This window comes from Vombatus ursinus, unplaced genomic scaffold (genome assembly GCF_900497805.2).
Source record: "Vombatus ursinus unplaced genomic scaffold, bare-nosed wombat genome assembly UNPS02000577.1, whole genome shotgun sequence".
Lineage (NCBI taxonomy): Eukaryota > Metazoa > Chordata > Mammalia > Diprotodontia > Vombatidae > Vombatus > Vombatus ursinus.
Window position 1 is genome coordinate 9,818,042 of NW_020940355.1, and position 15,589 is coordinate 9,833,630.

Genomic DNA, 15,589 nt, shown 5'->3' on the forward strand with positions numbered 1-15,589 from the left:
AACAATGTCTTTGGGAGCTCGTGACTTGTATACATTATACTAACAGAAATAAAACCATACTATAATTTATTTCTCTTAAAGTTTAGTGAAACAGCAGTTATTGATTTTTAAATTTTAATTTCATGGATGGCAAACCCAAAATTCTTGTAGTTACAGCATACATTAGAAAATGCAGTCTTGTTAATTAAATATTTATTTTGACAGGACTGTTCAGTCTTTGCCAAAGTTCTCTGCTGGACTCGAGCTGCTCAGCAGGTAAATGTCATTTTTTACTGCAATGCTTTACCTTTAGCTATTTCTTTTCTAAAATTTTATATTTTATAGGTATGATTCAGTACTATTTGGTGAGTTAGATTAAAATAGAGCAGCCTAGTACATTAATTGGTTTTTTGAGAAATTTGTGACACTTTTTGGTACAAAGATTGCTTAATCATTCTATTTAGGGAGGTCAAGATTATCTTTATTAGTTAATATTTTATCTGGAATCTTTTGGTTTTCCTGTTGTGGCAAAAAAAAATCTACTTTTATTATTTTTCAAAAGTTATAGCTCTTGCAGTGAAGCTATTAGTTTTTTCCATGTATATCCTCTTCTACCATTTTCTGTTGAAATCTTATATAGACTGGATAACAGAGTGCCTTTGTTCTTAGAAGTGATTCAATGACATAGAACTAAGCTGTTATGGAAAAAATCTAGGAAACAAGAAAAGGTTATCTTGTATTTTGTTTACAATTTGTATTCATTTTACTGTTAACATCTATACTTACATATACATTTCTCTCTTTAGATATTTTATTAGATTTATTTTTGTGTTTTTAAGGGCTAGAGATTTTTCTTCTCTGGTGTAAAAAAATTATTTTTACATTTGTTGTTGAATTGAGTAGGAGGTTTCAGAGATAATCCTTTAAAATAATTACAGTAAGACGTCTTGGTGCTTAAAAGCAAAATTTTCAAATATTCAAGAGTCAAGTCAGTAAGCTTTAAGTGCTTGTTATGTGCCAGACACAAGAATATGGAATCACAGAACTTCAGAGTTAGAAAGAATCCCCAATCTAGCCTATATGTGAAAAAAGATTCCCCTTAAACTGTACCTGACAAGTGGTATTCCAGCCTTGGCTTGACCACAAACAGAAGGGGAAATCGCTATCTTCTTAGGCAACCTGTTTTACTTTTGGATAGGTCTATCTAATTCTTAGTATATTTTTCTTTACATTAAATCTAAATTTATATTTTAACAACTTGTACTTATTACCTAAGGTTTCTATTTATTATGCTACACCAATACTCAAATGTAAAATTTTAATATACTATGAACCCAAATTTCATATGTTTTTTCCTTAGACACATTGAATACCACATAGCTGATCCATAGTTGGAATCACATGATTTCATCAGTAGTTGGCACTCTTCAGTGGTGCAGATCACAACCCAACCTGGTCTTCTCATCCCATGCAGTTCTTATATATGCATTTCCATAAGTCTCCCAAAGAAGATCTCCCCAATTTGTTAGAAGTCTTGCCCCAGTTCTTTTAATCATCAATGGATTCCAGTAAAATATTTGTACTATCACTCTTTTTTTAAGTAATGTATTAGTACTTATTTCTTTTGTTCTTATATTCCATAGATTTCCTCCTTCTTCACTTTCTTCACAGAAAGCCATTCTTGATTACAAAGAATTTTAATTTTTGAAGGAAGGAATAAAAAAAAATTAAGCAAAGCCAACAATGTTGAAAAAAAAATTTGTTTTTATATGTAATGTTCCACATCCGTGGACCCCTCCCCAACCTCTGCAAAGATGCAGGTGCATAGTCTTCTCATATTTCTTATTTGGGACCAAATGTGTTTGTTGTGTTTTCTAAACATTCATGTTGTTTTGCGGATGTTGTTCTTCATTGTTCTAGTTGTTGTGTATATTGTCTTCCTGGCTCTGCTTACTCCCCTTTCATCAGTTTATGTAAATCTTCTCATGTTTCTCTGTATTAATTATGTATTTTCTCTTATAGCATTATAATGTCCATTACATTAATGTACTACATTTTTTTTAACCTGTTCCCTAATCAAGGGGCATCTATTTTGTTTCCAACTTTTTGCTATTATGAAAAGCGCTGCTATAAATATTTTAGTTTGTTTGGAGCCTTTTTTTTTTTTTCAATGACTTCCCTGGAGTACGTGCCTAACAGTGGAATCTCAGAGCCAATGATTGTGGACATTTTAGTCACTTTGCATAATTCTAAATTGCTTTCCATGCTGGTTGTACCAATTTATAGCTCAACCCACAGTGCATATTTTCAGTCACTCTTGACATATGACTAGCTTGCCTCCTTCCAGTGATACTTGGCTATGATGTCTTTTATACTGCTCACCAAATCACAGATAGCATACTGTGGTGGAAAGAACACTTGATATGTAGTAAGAGAATATCAGTTCATATCCCAGCTCTACTTTTTACTTGTATGGCCTTGAGCAAGTCACTTAAACTCTCTGAGCCTGTTCTCTCATCAGTCAAATAAGGGATTTGTATTAGAAGATTTCCAAGATTCTTTTAGCTTCAAATTCTGTGATCTAGAAATTGAAAATAACCAATACAGGTATTTTTTAAAACTAAAGTAATTTTTCTTGAAACCTTGATATATACAAATTACCTTCAAAAAACTTGTTTGTTTTTAAGAATGACTTTCTAACAGTCCCCTTTCTTCTACCTACCCTTTTAGCTTATCCCCAACAGATATCTTCTTTTCATTCTTTATAGTTCAGGTAATATTTCCTATTGAACTCTTGGAAAAATTAGTATTATGAGCAGTGACCATGAAATGTATATTTTACAAACTGTTCTTACTGTCTTCATAATTAGCTCTTGATAGGAGAGAGCATATGTATTACCTTCCTTCTTGCTGGTGACTCTCCAACACATTTCCTCAGTCTTAGAAACAGATCTTGCAAGCAGGTTTCCAGGCATTATCACTAAAATCTCCTGCCCCTACTGACATCACTTCCATTTGTGAACCATAAGGAGGTGACCCAGAAGCCAGAGATATGGGTTCATTAGATAAATTAGTTCCTGGTTGCCTATGGTAACTGGTATAAACTTTTGATTTCAGCAGAAATAGTGTTTTTAGTAAGAGACTGTCCAGGACTCTTCACATTGTAATGTCTTCATGATGTTAATATAGTAATGTTCTTGTCTTAATTTTTCTGCCATCAATATTACTTTGTCACAGGTTTATGTATGGACATATTATGGCCATACTTTAAAAAATTGCATGAAAAATACTTTCTAACCCACTTATCCTTAGCCTTTCAATTTTTGCATCTACTTCTCCTTTTCCCTTCATGGGAAATTACTGGATGTGGGAGAAGAATCTAGGCTGATTCCAGATTTTTGAGCCTGGTAAAAATAATGGCTCTGTTGAAACAAACAGAGATAACTTAAGGAAGAGCTGACTGGGGGAAGGAAGTTTGATTTTAGACATGCTAAGTTTGGGCTGATTTAGGTCAACACATTTTTATTAAGGCCCTGTTATATATGGATTACTGTACAGCACTGAGGGAGATGCAGAACTTAGCTAAGGCACTCATAGTGCTTACAGATTACCAGAGGGGAATGTGATGTACTAATCATTGCTATATAAAATAATACATGATGAGTACATTGGATATGGGCAAAACAAGGTTATTTTGGCCATATGCAGATAAAAGGTTGTTGTTGACTAGGGGAATCACTTCATGGGTGAGGTGGTATTTGGTTTCGCTTTTAGGGATGAGAGTAGAGGTGAAGATGGAGAAGATTGACTAAGACAGCCTAGAAAAGGAACCAAGTGAGGAAAGCTCAGGAACAGAGTAGTCTGGTTTGCTGCTTGCAGGTGCTTCCCTATTCTAACTTCTCTTCTTGTTCCTCTTTCCTTTAGCCCTAGGCAACAACTTTAGCCCCATTGCTTATGAGCTGAACTGGCTACCTACTAGTTCAAGTTCTAAATCCTTGGATCCTAAAATTTAGGCCATCTGGAAGGAGCTCCATCAACTCCTTTCCCTTAAACCATAAAATTTCTCCTATTCCCAGAGAATCACCCATTCTCTTCTCCTTTTCTCTGGTAGCAGAGAGTGTGGTGGTTTTTTTTTTGGTTTGTTTGTTTTTTTAATAAACTTAATCTCTCTACTTGTGCAGGACTTCTAGGGAAAGAAGTAGCTAAAAATTCAAGACTGAAGTTCAAGGCTAAGAGATGTGAACTTAGAAAATAAGTGTGATAGTTGAAACCTTTTCACTGAAAAGATGATGTTAGAGCCTTTGATTCTCTGCTCAGGTAGCACCTCATGGGAATATCTTCACTCTGGGGCACACTTATGTGTCAAGGGTATGATCCTCAACCTTATAGATTCAGAAACTTAATTCTTTTAGGTCCCCAGGAATGATCAGGCTTTAGGGGAAAACCAAAGAACCTCAGAAGAGGCTGATTCATAATTGAGAATTTTGTTTTTAAGTTTAGAGCTGCCTGAGGATTGGCATTAGACTTCTATTCGAGGTGCTTGATTCTGATTTAAGTTTACTCAAAAAACCAAATTTTAGTTTCAGAAGGTTGTTTCATAGACTTTGAGTCAGTGAATCAAGATTATCTTAAGGCATTGTAATGCTGGAGTAAATTAATTGCCCTTTTCCACTCTAGAAAAAATTTTTGTCTAAAAATTACGAGCATTTGTGCACAGAGGATCAGAGAGCTTGAGATACACTGAAAAATTCTTGATCTACAGCTTGCATTTTTCAAGACTCCATGCAGACTGCCACCCTTCTGTTTTGACAAAGTATCTTGAACATGTGACAATTAATTAGAGCACAGTTTATCATAGTCTTTTGATGGAAACTTGGGAGTCATCCTAGTCCCTTGCTGAGATTTGGGAGGTACTAAAATCTTAGCAGCAGCATATTTTACACAAACCTCCCTTAGGGTGAGATACTGCTACAGCAGGCTAATTTCATCCATTTTATACTGATTTTATTTTGCCTTTAATTTCAAAAGGTGACATTTTCTGGCTTGTTTTCATACTTGAGAATATAACAGGTTTGAACTGGTAACCTCTTCTGTAGTTACTTCAGAAGTTGCTTGCAAAGTGGTATGGTATAGTGGAAAAAGCATTGCACTTGAAGTTAGGAAGACCTGGGTTCAAATTCTGCCTGTCACTTAATAGCTGTGTGACTATGAGCTACTTACTCTCTGTGAGCCTTAGTTTGCTCATCTACAAAATGGCAATAAAATGAGGTTGAAGCTACTTCTCAGTGTTGTTGTGAGGCTCCAGGGAGATAATACAATTTGAAAACTAAAGTGTTATATAAATGGCAGCTGTTATCAGTAGTAGTAGAATTCTCTGAGGGGAGAATAAGAAGAGAATGAGTTCTCTTTCATTCAAAAGAATAACCTTTTAAGGTATAGGAAAGATCTTGAGATTATAAAGCTGAAAGGGACCTCATGCTGCTGATGAGGATGTAGAATATAGGGAGCAACTGAAGGATTTTGAGCAGAGGAGTAACATAACTAGAGCTTGGTTCAGTGAAAAGAATGCTGGATTTGGAATCAGAGGACCTGGCCTCAAGTTCTGTTGTACTTAATACACATGTGACTTTGGAAAAGTCACTTAACTGCTCTGTGAAGTGAGGGAGTTGGATTAGATGACCTTTAAAAATCCCTTCTGGTAATCATATGCGTATATAGAATATTAATCTCACGTTTGTATGACATGGTTTAGACAAGAGACAGAGTAGAGGTAAGAAGACTGAGCCTTTTTTTAATAGTCTGGGCAGAGAGTAATGACGACTTATGCAAGGAGAATGCCTGTGGAAAACGGAGGAAGGACTTAGGTAAAAAAGATGACTGAGGTAAAGTCATGGGATGTAGCAATTGGATGTGGGAAGTTAAGGAGATGGAGGAATTAAAAATAACGTGAATATTGGGGCCAGTTACAGAAATAGAGAAGTCAGAAAGAGGAACAAGTTTTGGGAGAAAGGTTTTGGACATTTTGGGTTTCAGGTGCTCGTGGAGTAGCCACATGGAGATGTACTATAGGCTCTTTACAAATGAGAATTCCACTCTACCACTATGGCATTGCCTGAATGAGTTATAGCACTTATTTAGTTCTCCTTTAAGATATACCCACAATCTGGTATACCAAAGTAAAATCTAGAGATTTCATTTAAATTTCAATTGGATAAGTATAGTCAGCAAGTACTTATTAAGTGTCCATAGGGTTGTATTGGGATTTGGGGATTCATGTAGCTGTAATCTCTTCTAATAATACCAATAATATTAATAACAATCATGGCATTTATTTAGCACTTTAAGATTTGAAAGATATTTTACACTTATTATCTCATTTGATTCTCACAATACCCTGTGAAGTAGGTGCTGTTGTTATTCCTATTTTACAGATGAGGAAATTGAGGTAGACAGAGGTTTAAATGACTTACCCAGGTCATGTAGTTGGTAAGTGCCTGAGGTAGGTTTCAGACTTAGGTTGTACTGACTCCCAAGTTCAACGTTCTAAGCACTCTGCCACTAGTTGCCTTATAGTTACGCAATACAATTAGCTATCTAGTTCATGAATTATCTAAAAATTCTTTAAACTCTTAAAGTTTCCTTAGAGTAGCTGAGATTAAATGATAATTGACAGCTTTATACTTTTCATTAAGTCTGTAGATCTGGATATATTCTGTCTGCATTACCCAGGTTGGTATTATCTTCCATTTCAAATATGTGAAAAAATTCTTTAGCTCCTTGCTACTTTCAGAAAGTGTACATCTACCCTGAGAATGATGCTACTAATTTAAATCTTTACGTAGTTTGTCAAGGCATTTATGCAATTGTGTACTATTTTTTTAAGCTTTTAAAATATGTATATATATATATATGTATCTTTGATAATTGTTTTCTTCTTAGATATGAAGATACATGGGCTGCCCTTCATAAAAGAGCAAAGGAATGTGCCAGTGCTGGAGAGGTAGAGAATTTGTTCTTCTGAGTTTTTTTTTAGCTTATAAGTGATGAACTTATTTAAATGTAGAATGCTTCCACTAAAATGCCTTATATGGAATTTCTCAAATGGAATTTAATAAATTATTATAAATCTGTGTGAGCAAAGTTCATTTTCACAACTTCCAAAGTCTCTCTGGGATATAGACTAGTCCTTGTTGGCTTAAAGAATTTTTACTTGTTCCTCAAGTTTCTGGACAAGTATTTGGCTTATCTAGATACATTATCTGTGATAATCTGGTTCAAAGGACCACCATTATGTGTAAACTTAATAACTGTCATTGATTTGGACCTACCAATTCAGAATTTATTTTAATTTGGACACTGAAGTTTATCTTTGCTTACTCTTTACAACAATGTTTTCAAGTGAATAAAAAGCGAACAATGTAAACAAAGGGATCGCGTTCAACTTACTTGAAAGAATACCATTTTCAAGCACTTTAGAAACATTTACTATGATGCACTGAATTACAAATTATTTTTTAAAGTCAGTTCCTAAGATTCTATACTTAGTGTCTTTGTTAGCCCAATTAATGTACTTGAAAGTATAAGAATTCTTTTCTTTAAAAAAAAAAATCTATGACTGTTCTCTAATTTAGACTGCTTATCCCCACAGTCTAAATTAATGAATTTAAATTTAGTTGCAATCTTCTATTTGATCTCCTCATAGTGTAATAGGGTAAGGAGTAGTCACAGACCCTAAACTGAGTGCCGAGCAAGAAGCAAGTTCAGAAGCAAGCAGCTATTGTGTCACTCTGACACAGGCAGTAAGGCAGAATGGAAGCGGGAGGGGGGGGGCGTGCTCAGTTCTACCTTCCAGCTAATGCTGAAGACTATAGCACAGTAACAAAGGAAGGAATCCCAAACAGTAGAGGAACCTGCAGTTCTGTAGAGCTTTCCAGCTAGCTGATAGTAGCTAAATCCAGTAGTAATTTAGTGGAACTCCAACCAGGGGCAAGACCACAGGTGTGTTGCTTAGACCCAAACCCAGCTGAAGAGCCTAGCTCAGAACACAAAAGAATTAATCAGACTTTACCTTGGATCAGACCACTTCAGGAGTAGTGAAAGTTTTAGGTCCCCAGCCTGAGCTGTTCATTACATCCTGGAATAATAATAGATTCAATACTTCAAGAAAATAGCAGCAGGATCAGTCTAGACATTCTGTTCAGAAGTGTGAAGAGTATGACCCTGGGACTGGAGGAATAAGCAACAAAGTAAAAGAATCCCACCATAAAAATCTATTTTTGTGATGGGGACACTTAAGATACAAATCCATAAGAAGAGAATGACTCCAAAATGTCCACAAGAAAGCTTCAAAGAAAAATGCAACTTAGATACAAGTTCAACTAGAATTCTGAGAAGAGGTGAAGCAAAAAAAAATTTTATTTAGAGGAAATAGGGGGTAAGTGACTTCCCCAGGGTCACACAACTAGCCAGTAAGTGTCTGAGGTTGGATTTGAACTCAGGTCCTCCTTGACTCCAGAGTTGGTGCTCTATCCACTGTGCCATCTAACTGCCCCCAAGAATTTAATATATTTTTAAATGTGAAATGAGAGCACTAGAAGAAAAGATGCAAAAAGATTCAAAAAGAATTGGAAAGGGAATTAGCTTGGCAAAAGAAGTATAAAACCTTACCCATCACTTAGCACAGAGCCCCAGCACTAGCATAGAGTAGATCATTATTAAATGTTAGTTGACTGAACTCACTCCCTGAACAAACTCCCTGAAGATGAGAATGGACCAAATAGAAGCCAGTAATTTCAAGAGATAGCAAGATATAGTAAAACAAGTCAAAAGACTGAGAAATAAAAGTAAACTAAGGTATCTCATAGCAAAAATAACTGACCTGGAAAACAGATTGGGGAGAAATAATTTAAGAATCATTGGACTCTTTGAAAGTCATGACGAAAAATAAACCTAGACTTCATATTTCAAAAAATCTTAAAAGAAAACTGCAAAGATTGCTTAGAACCAAGAGGGAAAATAGAAATGAAAGAATCCACCAGTAACCTCTAGAACAAAACTAGAAAATGAAAACTCTCAGGAACATTATAGCCAAAATTTTCAAGGTTAAAGAAAAAATATTGCCGTTAGAAAAAAAAGAATTCAGGGACTAAGGAGCCACAGTCAGGATCAGACAAGATTTAGAATTGAGAGCTTGAAATATGATATTCCAGAAGGCAAAGGGTATAGGCTTACAACAAAGAATAATTTACTCAGCAAAAGTGATTATAATCCTACAAGAGGAAAAATGTATCTTTAATGAAATGAAAGGGTATAGGCTTACAACAAAGAATAATTTACTCAGCAAAATTGATTATAATCCTACAAGAGGAAAAGTGTATCTTTAATGAAATGAAGGACTTCCAAGAACTCCTGAGGAAAAGACCAAAGCCACATGGAAACTTTGAAGTACGAACCCAGGAACAAAGAGAAACATGAAAAGATAAACATGAATGAGCAATTATAAGGGTACAAACAAGAATGAAATGGTGATTCTAATATGGAGAGATGATACATGTGTTCCTCCTGAATCCCATCATCATCAGGGTCATAGAGGGAGTTCAATTAGACAAGGCCTGGAGTAGTTCTATTGTGTCTTGATGATCTTGAGAAATGAATGAAAAGAAAGGGGAAGAAGAATAAGCTGGGGTGGGGAGGGGAGGCAGGGAAAATTATCTCACATAATCCCATCGTACAGGCAGATGGTTACACAAATAAGGCGGCTGGGTTGGGGGGTGGGAACGGGATGTGAGGAGGGTAGGGAGCTATTGACACTTGAACCCACTCTCACTTAAACTGGTACAGTAATAGATTTCATTCAGCAGGGATATAGGAGGGAAAAGGGAGAAGGGAGAATTTGAAGGAGGTTAGATTAAGGGAATGATTATTCCTTAGTACAACAAACTCAGTATTTAAAAATAACAATATTTATAACTTTTTGAAGTGGCAAAGAAAGAATCTGAGAGGCTACCCATAAATTGAGTAATTGATGTGTACATTATGATATGTAAATGTGATAGAATATTATTGTGCTAAACTCTTATCATTGTAATTACCCCCCATGATTCCAGAGGACTAATAATGAAACATGTTACCCATCTCAAAGGTGAAGAACTCAGAATAAGACAAATCTTTTTTGGACATGGTCAATGTGGAAAGTTGTTTTGATTGATAACACATATTTGTAATGGGTTTTGTTTTTCTTGTGTTCTCACTTAGTTATTGTAGCAGGGGCAGCGGGGAGGATGGGAGAAGGTAGATTTTGGTTGATAAAAATATAATAAACTACTTTGAAAAAATTGTTCCTTTAAGAGATTATCCTCCTAAAATGAGTAGCCAGCTTTATTCTAAAGCCTTAGCAGCCTAAAGAAGAGGCATTGTACAGTAGAAAGAGGGCTAGATTTGGTGTTAGAGGACCTGAATTAAAGCCCAGCTTTGCAGCTTAATATCTCTGTGATCTCAAGCAATTCACTGCATCTGTGGTCCCAGATTTCTACATCTGTAAAATGAAGGATGGATCATTTCTAAGGTCCCTTCCAGCTCTAAATTCATGAACCTATTCTGCTTAAACAGAATCTTATGATTCTAAAGCAGACAGTTGCATGTGCTGAAAGTCTGGAACCCTTATCAGCTCATCAGAAAATATCAGTAAGTTAAGAAACTTCCTAGGGCAGGACATGTCAGTATGTCTTTGGAATGTGGCAGTGTAAGCCTTTTTCAGTTTTACTTTCATGTGGTAAATCTGTTTCCAAAAAGTTGTGTGTAAAATATAGTTTCATAAATTCAATCACTTTCTAAATGAGCTAGGGGAGCTCACTGTTTAAAAACAAAACAAAACAAAGCCCAATTATCCCTTTTGGGGAGGGGATAAATTTAGATGTCCAAATATATGGTTTGCTTAAGGTAGGGTACATTTGGAGGCAGTTTGTAGGTCCACCCATTAGATTTCTCTTCTCTTGATTGCGCTCTTTTGGAATAAGCAATAATTTGAGGTTTCCTGCACTGCCTGTTAAGAAGGATCCCTTCAACAAAAGAGAATTATGTCAGTTTCCTTTTGAGCAGGATGATGTCAACTTTAGTTGGTAAGGAATTGTTAGAGACAACAACACCGACAAAGCCTTTTCTATGGAAACTATTGTTTTTTAAATAGTTAAAATTTGTGATGAACTATGTCTCTTATATATTGCAGCGAGTGGATACTGAAGTGGTGATGCTTTCAGTACACTGGGAGAAAAAGAGGACAAGTTTAATAGAGTTACAAGAACAGCTCCAGCAGATTCCAGGGTTGTTAGCAGATCTAGAATCCGTGACTGCGAATTTGAGTAAGTTTTCTGTTTTTCTACATATTCCTTGCAGGAACCAAAATGATCAAGGGAGAAATCTGATTGAATTTCAGTAATCTTTTGGAGCATAGTAGAACCTTGATTAAATAGAATGCTTGAGAAATGAAATGTTCTGATTAATTTAAATTATTATTTAACGATGGGTTCAGCTGAAAAATCTTTATTTCAACATTTATTGAAAATATTTTCAAAACATCAGTCGTATGCTTTGCCATCTGAGTTGAGTACAACATAATTTAATCCTTTGATGATAGAGGCTCTTGCACTACCTCAGGATTGTCATTATAAACATCATTTAATATTGTAGTGATACAATATTGATGTGGCATAATAGTTTATATGTAGAAAATGGGGTTGAATGTATACTGATTCTAGGACATGTCTTGAAAGTTTCTTCTTTTTATTAAGTCTTTATTCAGAATTTATTTTCTCAGCTTTCTCTTCCTTTTAGTGCAGTAAATTGGAAAAATTTTGGTCAACTGTGGGTTTTACCTCTAATTGGGCTCCAAAAAAATCAAGGTTCATTGCATTGAGGTATAAAAATAGTATGTTCTTAAGGTAACGGCTATTTATAGCTATCTATCTAGACAGACATATCTATACCTATATATTTATATCTCTGTGAGTTATATTTGATCATATCCTGTCCATATTCTTTTCTATTTGTTAAGAAAATTATTTTTCATATTTAATCTTGCCAAATCTTCAGACATTTTTAGGATCATATTGATTTATTCAAAAATTGAAATTTAGAGTAGCTAACTAGTTGCTAATTACATTTGTAATATTGATGGGATGAGTTGGAAAAGTAGGAGTCACTACCTTGTTAAAATCATTTTATACTTATAAAGAAAACTGCACATAAGAGAAGTTCACAGATTCCTACAGTCTTCTTTGTTGTTGTTTGTTGATAATTATGTTCATAATAAAAAACCAATTTAATTTTAAAAGAGAAGGAAAAAAGAGGTTATTTACACAAGAAAACTCTTTTCAGTTAATGTGATCAAAAAACTGTTAGGTAGAGTGTAAAAGTAGAGTATACTCAGTCTAGTACCCTAGAATCTACTTTCCTTGGTTTATATGCAATTTCCTTATTTTTTAAGAAAGAAATTTAGGCAAGAAGGCCATTTAATAAGTCATTAAATGGTCATTTAAATAGTCTGTGATTAGAATTAAGAAGTTATATTCAGACACTAGGATCTATGCTTCTTATTAGAGAATATGATTTTTTTTCCCTTTGGTGAAAGGCTATATTTCTACTTTCCTTAAACTCCAAGTCAGCAAACTTCCAGTTCATTAGAATACTGTATGGCCAATAAGACAAGTAAGGATGCAGTATTTTCGTTACACTCGTCTTTAGTCTGTGAGCAGTAGCATGTGTGGATTATATCCAAGATGAACTGACTGCTCATTGTGTCTTACTGCACTAGGATTGTTACTTTTTGGATGAGATGTAAAAGGAATCATGTTGAAGTTCTTTGGAGAACTTTAATTTTAGTTTACTACTTGCAAAGAGATTGAAAATATATCCTAGAATGGTTTTTACATTATTTCTCCCTTCTTAGGAATGAGAAAGCAAAGCATACCTGTCCCTGTTTTTTTTTATTTTTTTGTTTTGTTTTATTTTGTTTTTGTTTTTGTTTTTTACAGATGATAAGACCAAGGCCTTGGAAGTTAAACAATTCTCCCCAGGTCCCATAAATAGTAAGCATCAGAAGTAGAATTTGAACTGTGGTCCTCTACTCCAAAGTCAGTGTTTACCCTAATCTCAGAAAAGTTAAATGACTTTTCCAGGTTGAAATGCTAGTAAATGTTTGAGGCAGAATTTCTAGGTATGCCAGACTCTTAAGTCCAGTGCTTTATCCACCAGACCATGTTAACTCTCAAATGCTATTACAAAATACTCTTATGATCAAAGTATGTCACTTCTGCCTTAAATTGATGCTAGTGTTATTTTCTCTAGTCCAGGATAGGCATTTCTTGGTGAGCCAATTTTAATTCCTTTGGAAAAAAAAACAACTTAATATCCCTTTGGTCTAGGATAATATTTATCAATATTACTAACTTCAGTTTATTCATTGGCATTTTAAAATACTACCACTTTTGGTTATTAAAATAATCTATTTATATATTTTAATGTTATATTATACTTATTAGTAAGAAACTACCTTTCATTTATCTATGTCAGGTAAAAATAAGTACTTAAAAGACACATAATTTAACCTAGAAATAGCCAATAGGGAAATGTTTTGAAAATTTGAAAATCTGGACTATCTTAAATTCCTTGGAAGACTATACTCAAATGGAAAGTTTTACCTTAACCAAATTGAGGTATGTGGTTTATGAAGAACATACGTATTTTGGCATTAAATTAATGCGTTTATAAATATATTGAAATTGTTTTAGTTATAGTAGTGTAGCATTAAAGTGCTACATTATTAGTTCATACTTTCCTGTTCTACTTGATATCTTTACTATTTGATTTTTGTAGCAATTTAAAATTTAGTCTTTTAAGTTAACCTTGTTGATGTAGCTCAACAGGACTTTAAATTCATCAAATAAAAAAATAGCAAAATTGGAAGAAAATAAAGCTCATTTATATTTAGTTTTTGTTTTCCTTTATTTTTTTTTGAAATATTGGTCTTTTAATAGTGAGAGTCCTTACTTCTCCAGTATGGGTATTCCTCCCAGCCTAGCTCACCAAATCTTTCTAATCTATTCCTATTAAATAGTAAAGAACTTATAAGAGATTAATATTCTGAATTTTGATGGGATTTTGGCCATATAGATCTTTTGGTTTTATTTTAAGAAAAGATGTAGCTGTAGCTTTCTGTCTGTTCAAGGACTACAGGTTCAAAATTAGTAGTAGCTATGCTGATTTTATGTTAGGTATATGTACATAACATATACATCCATACATATGCACACTCACATATACACATACATATATACATGTGCATATATATGTACACATGTATACGTGTGTGTGTATATGTATATATATTTGGTGTCGGGGGGTCTGTCTATCATGCAAAGAAATAAAGTCATTGATTTGTTTAAATTATAATTATGTGTAAGGCTTACAGTACTTAAAAATCTAAGGAAACATCCATCAAAGGAGCCCCCCAAAACATTTTAAAGAATAATTTTAAAAATAAAAATGTTATATATTTTTAAAATTAATTATATTGTTAAAGTCTTAATTGAGAGTCTTATAAATCTGGGTGAACATTAGGTTAGTAAGTGAGTATTATTTACTAATGTACCCTTTTAGAGGTGGCTGAGTGGCTTTTAGGGCATGGGGCCGGGAGTCAGGAAGATGTGAGGTCAAAATGACCTCAGACTCTTCCTAGTTGTGTGACCTTGGGTAGGTCATTGATAGTTTCCTCATCTGCAAAACAGGGATATTAATAGCACCTATCTACCAGGGTTGTTGTGAGGAATCAAATAAGATAATATTTGTAAAGTGCTTAGCACAGTGCATGGCACATAGTAGGTGCTATATAAATGTTAGCTGTTATTATTACTATTCTGTGATTTTATGTATAGAATCACTTAGGCATTTAAATATTTTTGTGTGTGTAGGACTTATGATTTTATTTATTTGGGAAAATCTTAGTGTAGAAAAATACATTCATGACAGCAGCTACTCTGTAACTTATGGTCTCAGAGATTTATATAAGTCAGTCAGAGACTGTGACTTGCCTACTGTTGCACAACTAGTAACATGTGTCTTAAATTAGGACTTGAATTCAACTCTTCCTGACTCCAAGGCCAGCATTCTATCTACTATGCCCCATTCCTTACTCCCAAAACCATGAAAGTTGAGCATGAGTTAAGTGATATATGTCTTTAGTTTTGCATAAGTAGCATGTATGCATACCCCAGAAAAAGTAGGGTCGGTAATCATTTATTAAGCACTATGTGCTGGGCACCATATAAGAAAGGCAAGAAAACACATAAGAAGAAACTGAAAAGGAGAGGGAGGAAAAAGGAGGATAACTGACATGGGAACATGAGAAGCTCCAGGGGAATGGCAGTGGGAAATAATAAGATGGCTGCTCTGGGTGCCCTCCTTAAATGGAGGATCTGGGAGGAGCTCACCATTGTTTACCCTCCAACCTGTCCATTCAGAGGGAGGGCAGGGGTTACTGAGGAGATGTGAGTTTTGAGGTTGATGTGATTTTGTAGGATGGAGAGCATTGATGAGGTCCAGGGGAGGGCAGCCAGGT

At 34.6% G+C, this 15,589-nt stretch overlaps 1 protein-coding gene across 4 annotated transcripts in view; it reads left to right on the top strand.

Moving 5' to 3' along the window:
* The window catches only part of DTNBP1 (dystrobrevin binding protein 1), a 171,864-nt gene that overhangs the window by 16,614 nt on the left and 139,661 nt on the right, over positions 1–15,589 (top strand). For 3 of the 4 annotated variants that reach the window (XM_027876444.1, XM_027876364.1, XM_027876221.1), the window contains exons 3-6: positions 205–255; positions 6,919–6,979; positions 11,204–11,336; positions 13,008–13,061. In XM_027876444.1, coding sequence (XP_027732245.1) covers positions 205–255; positions 6,919–6,979; positions 11,204–11,336; positions 13,008–13,061 — 299 coding nt within the window. The remainder of the gene's footprint in view (positions 1–204; positions 256–6,918; positions 6,980–11,203; positions 11,337–13,007; positions 13,062–15,589) is intronic. The other variant, XM_027876291.1, reaches the window with a different exon arrangement.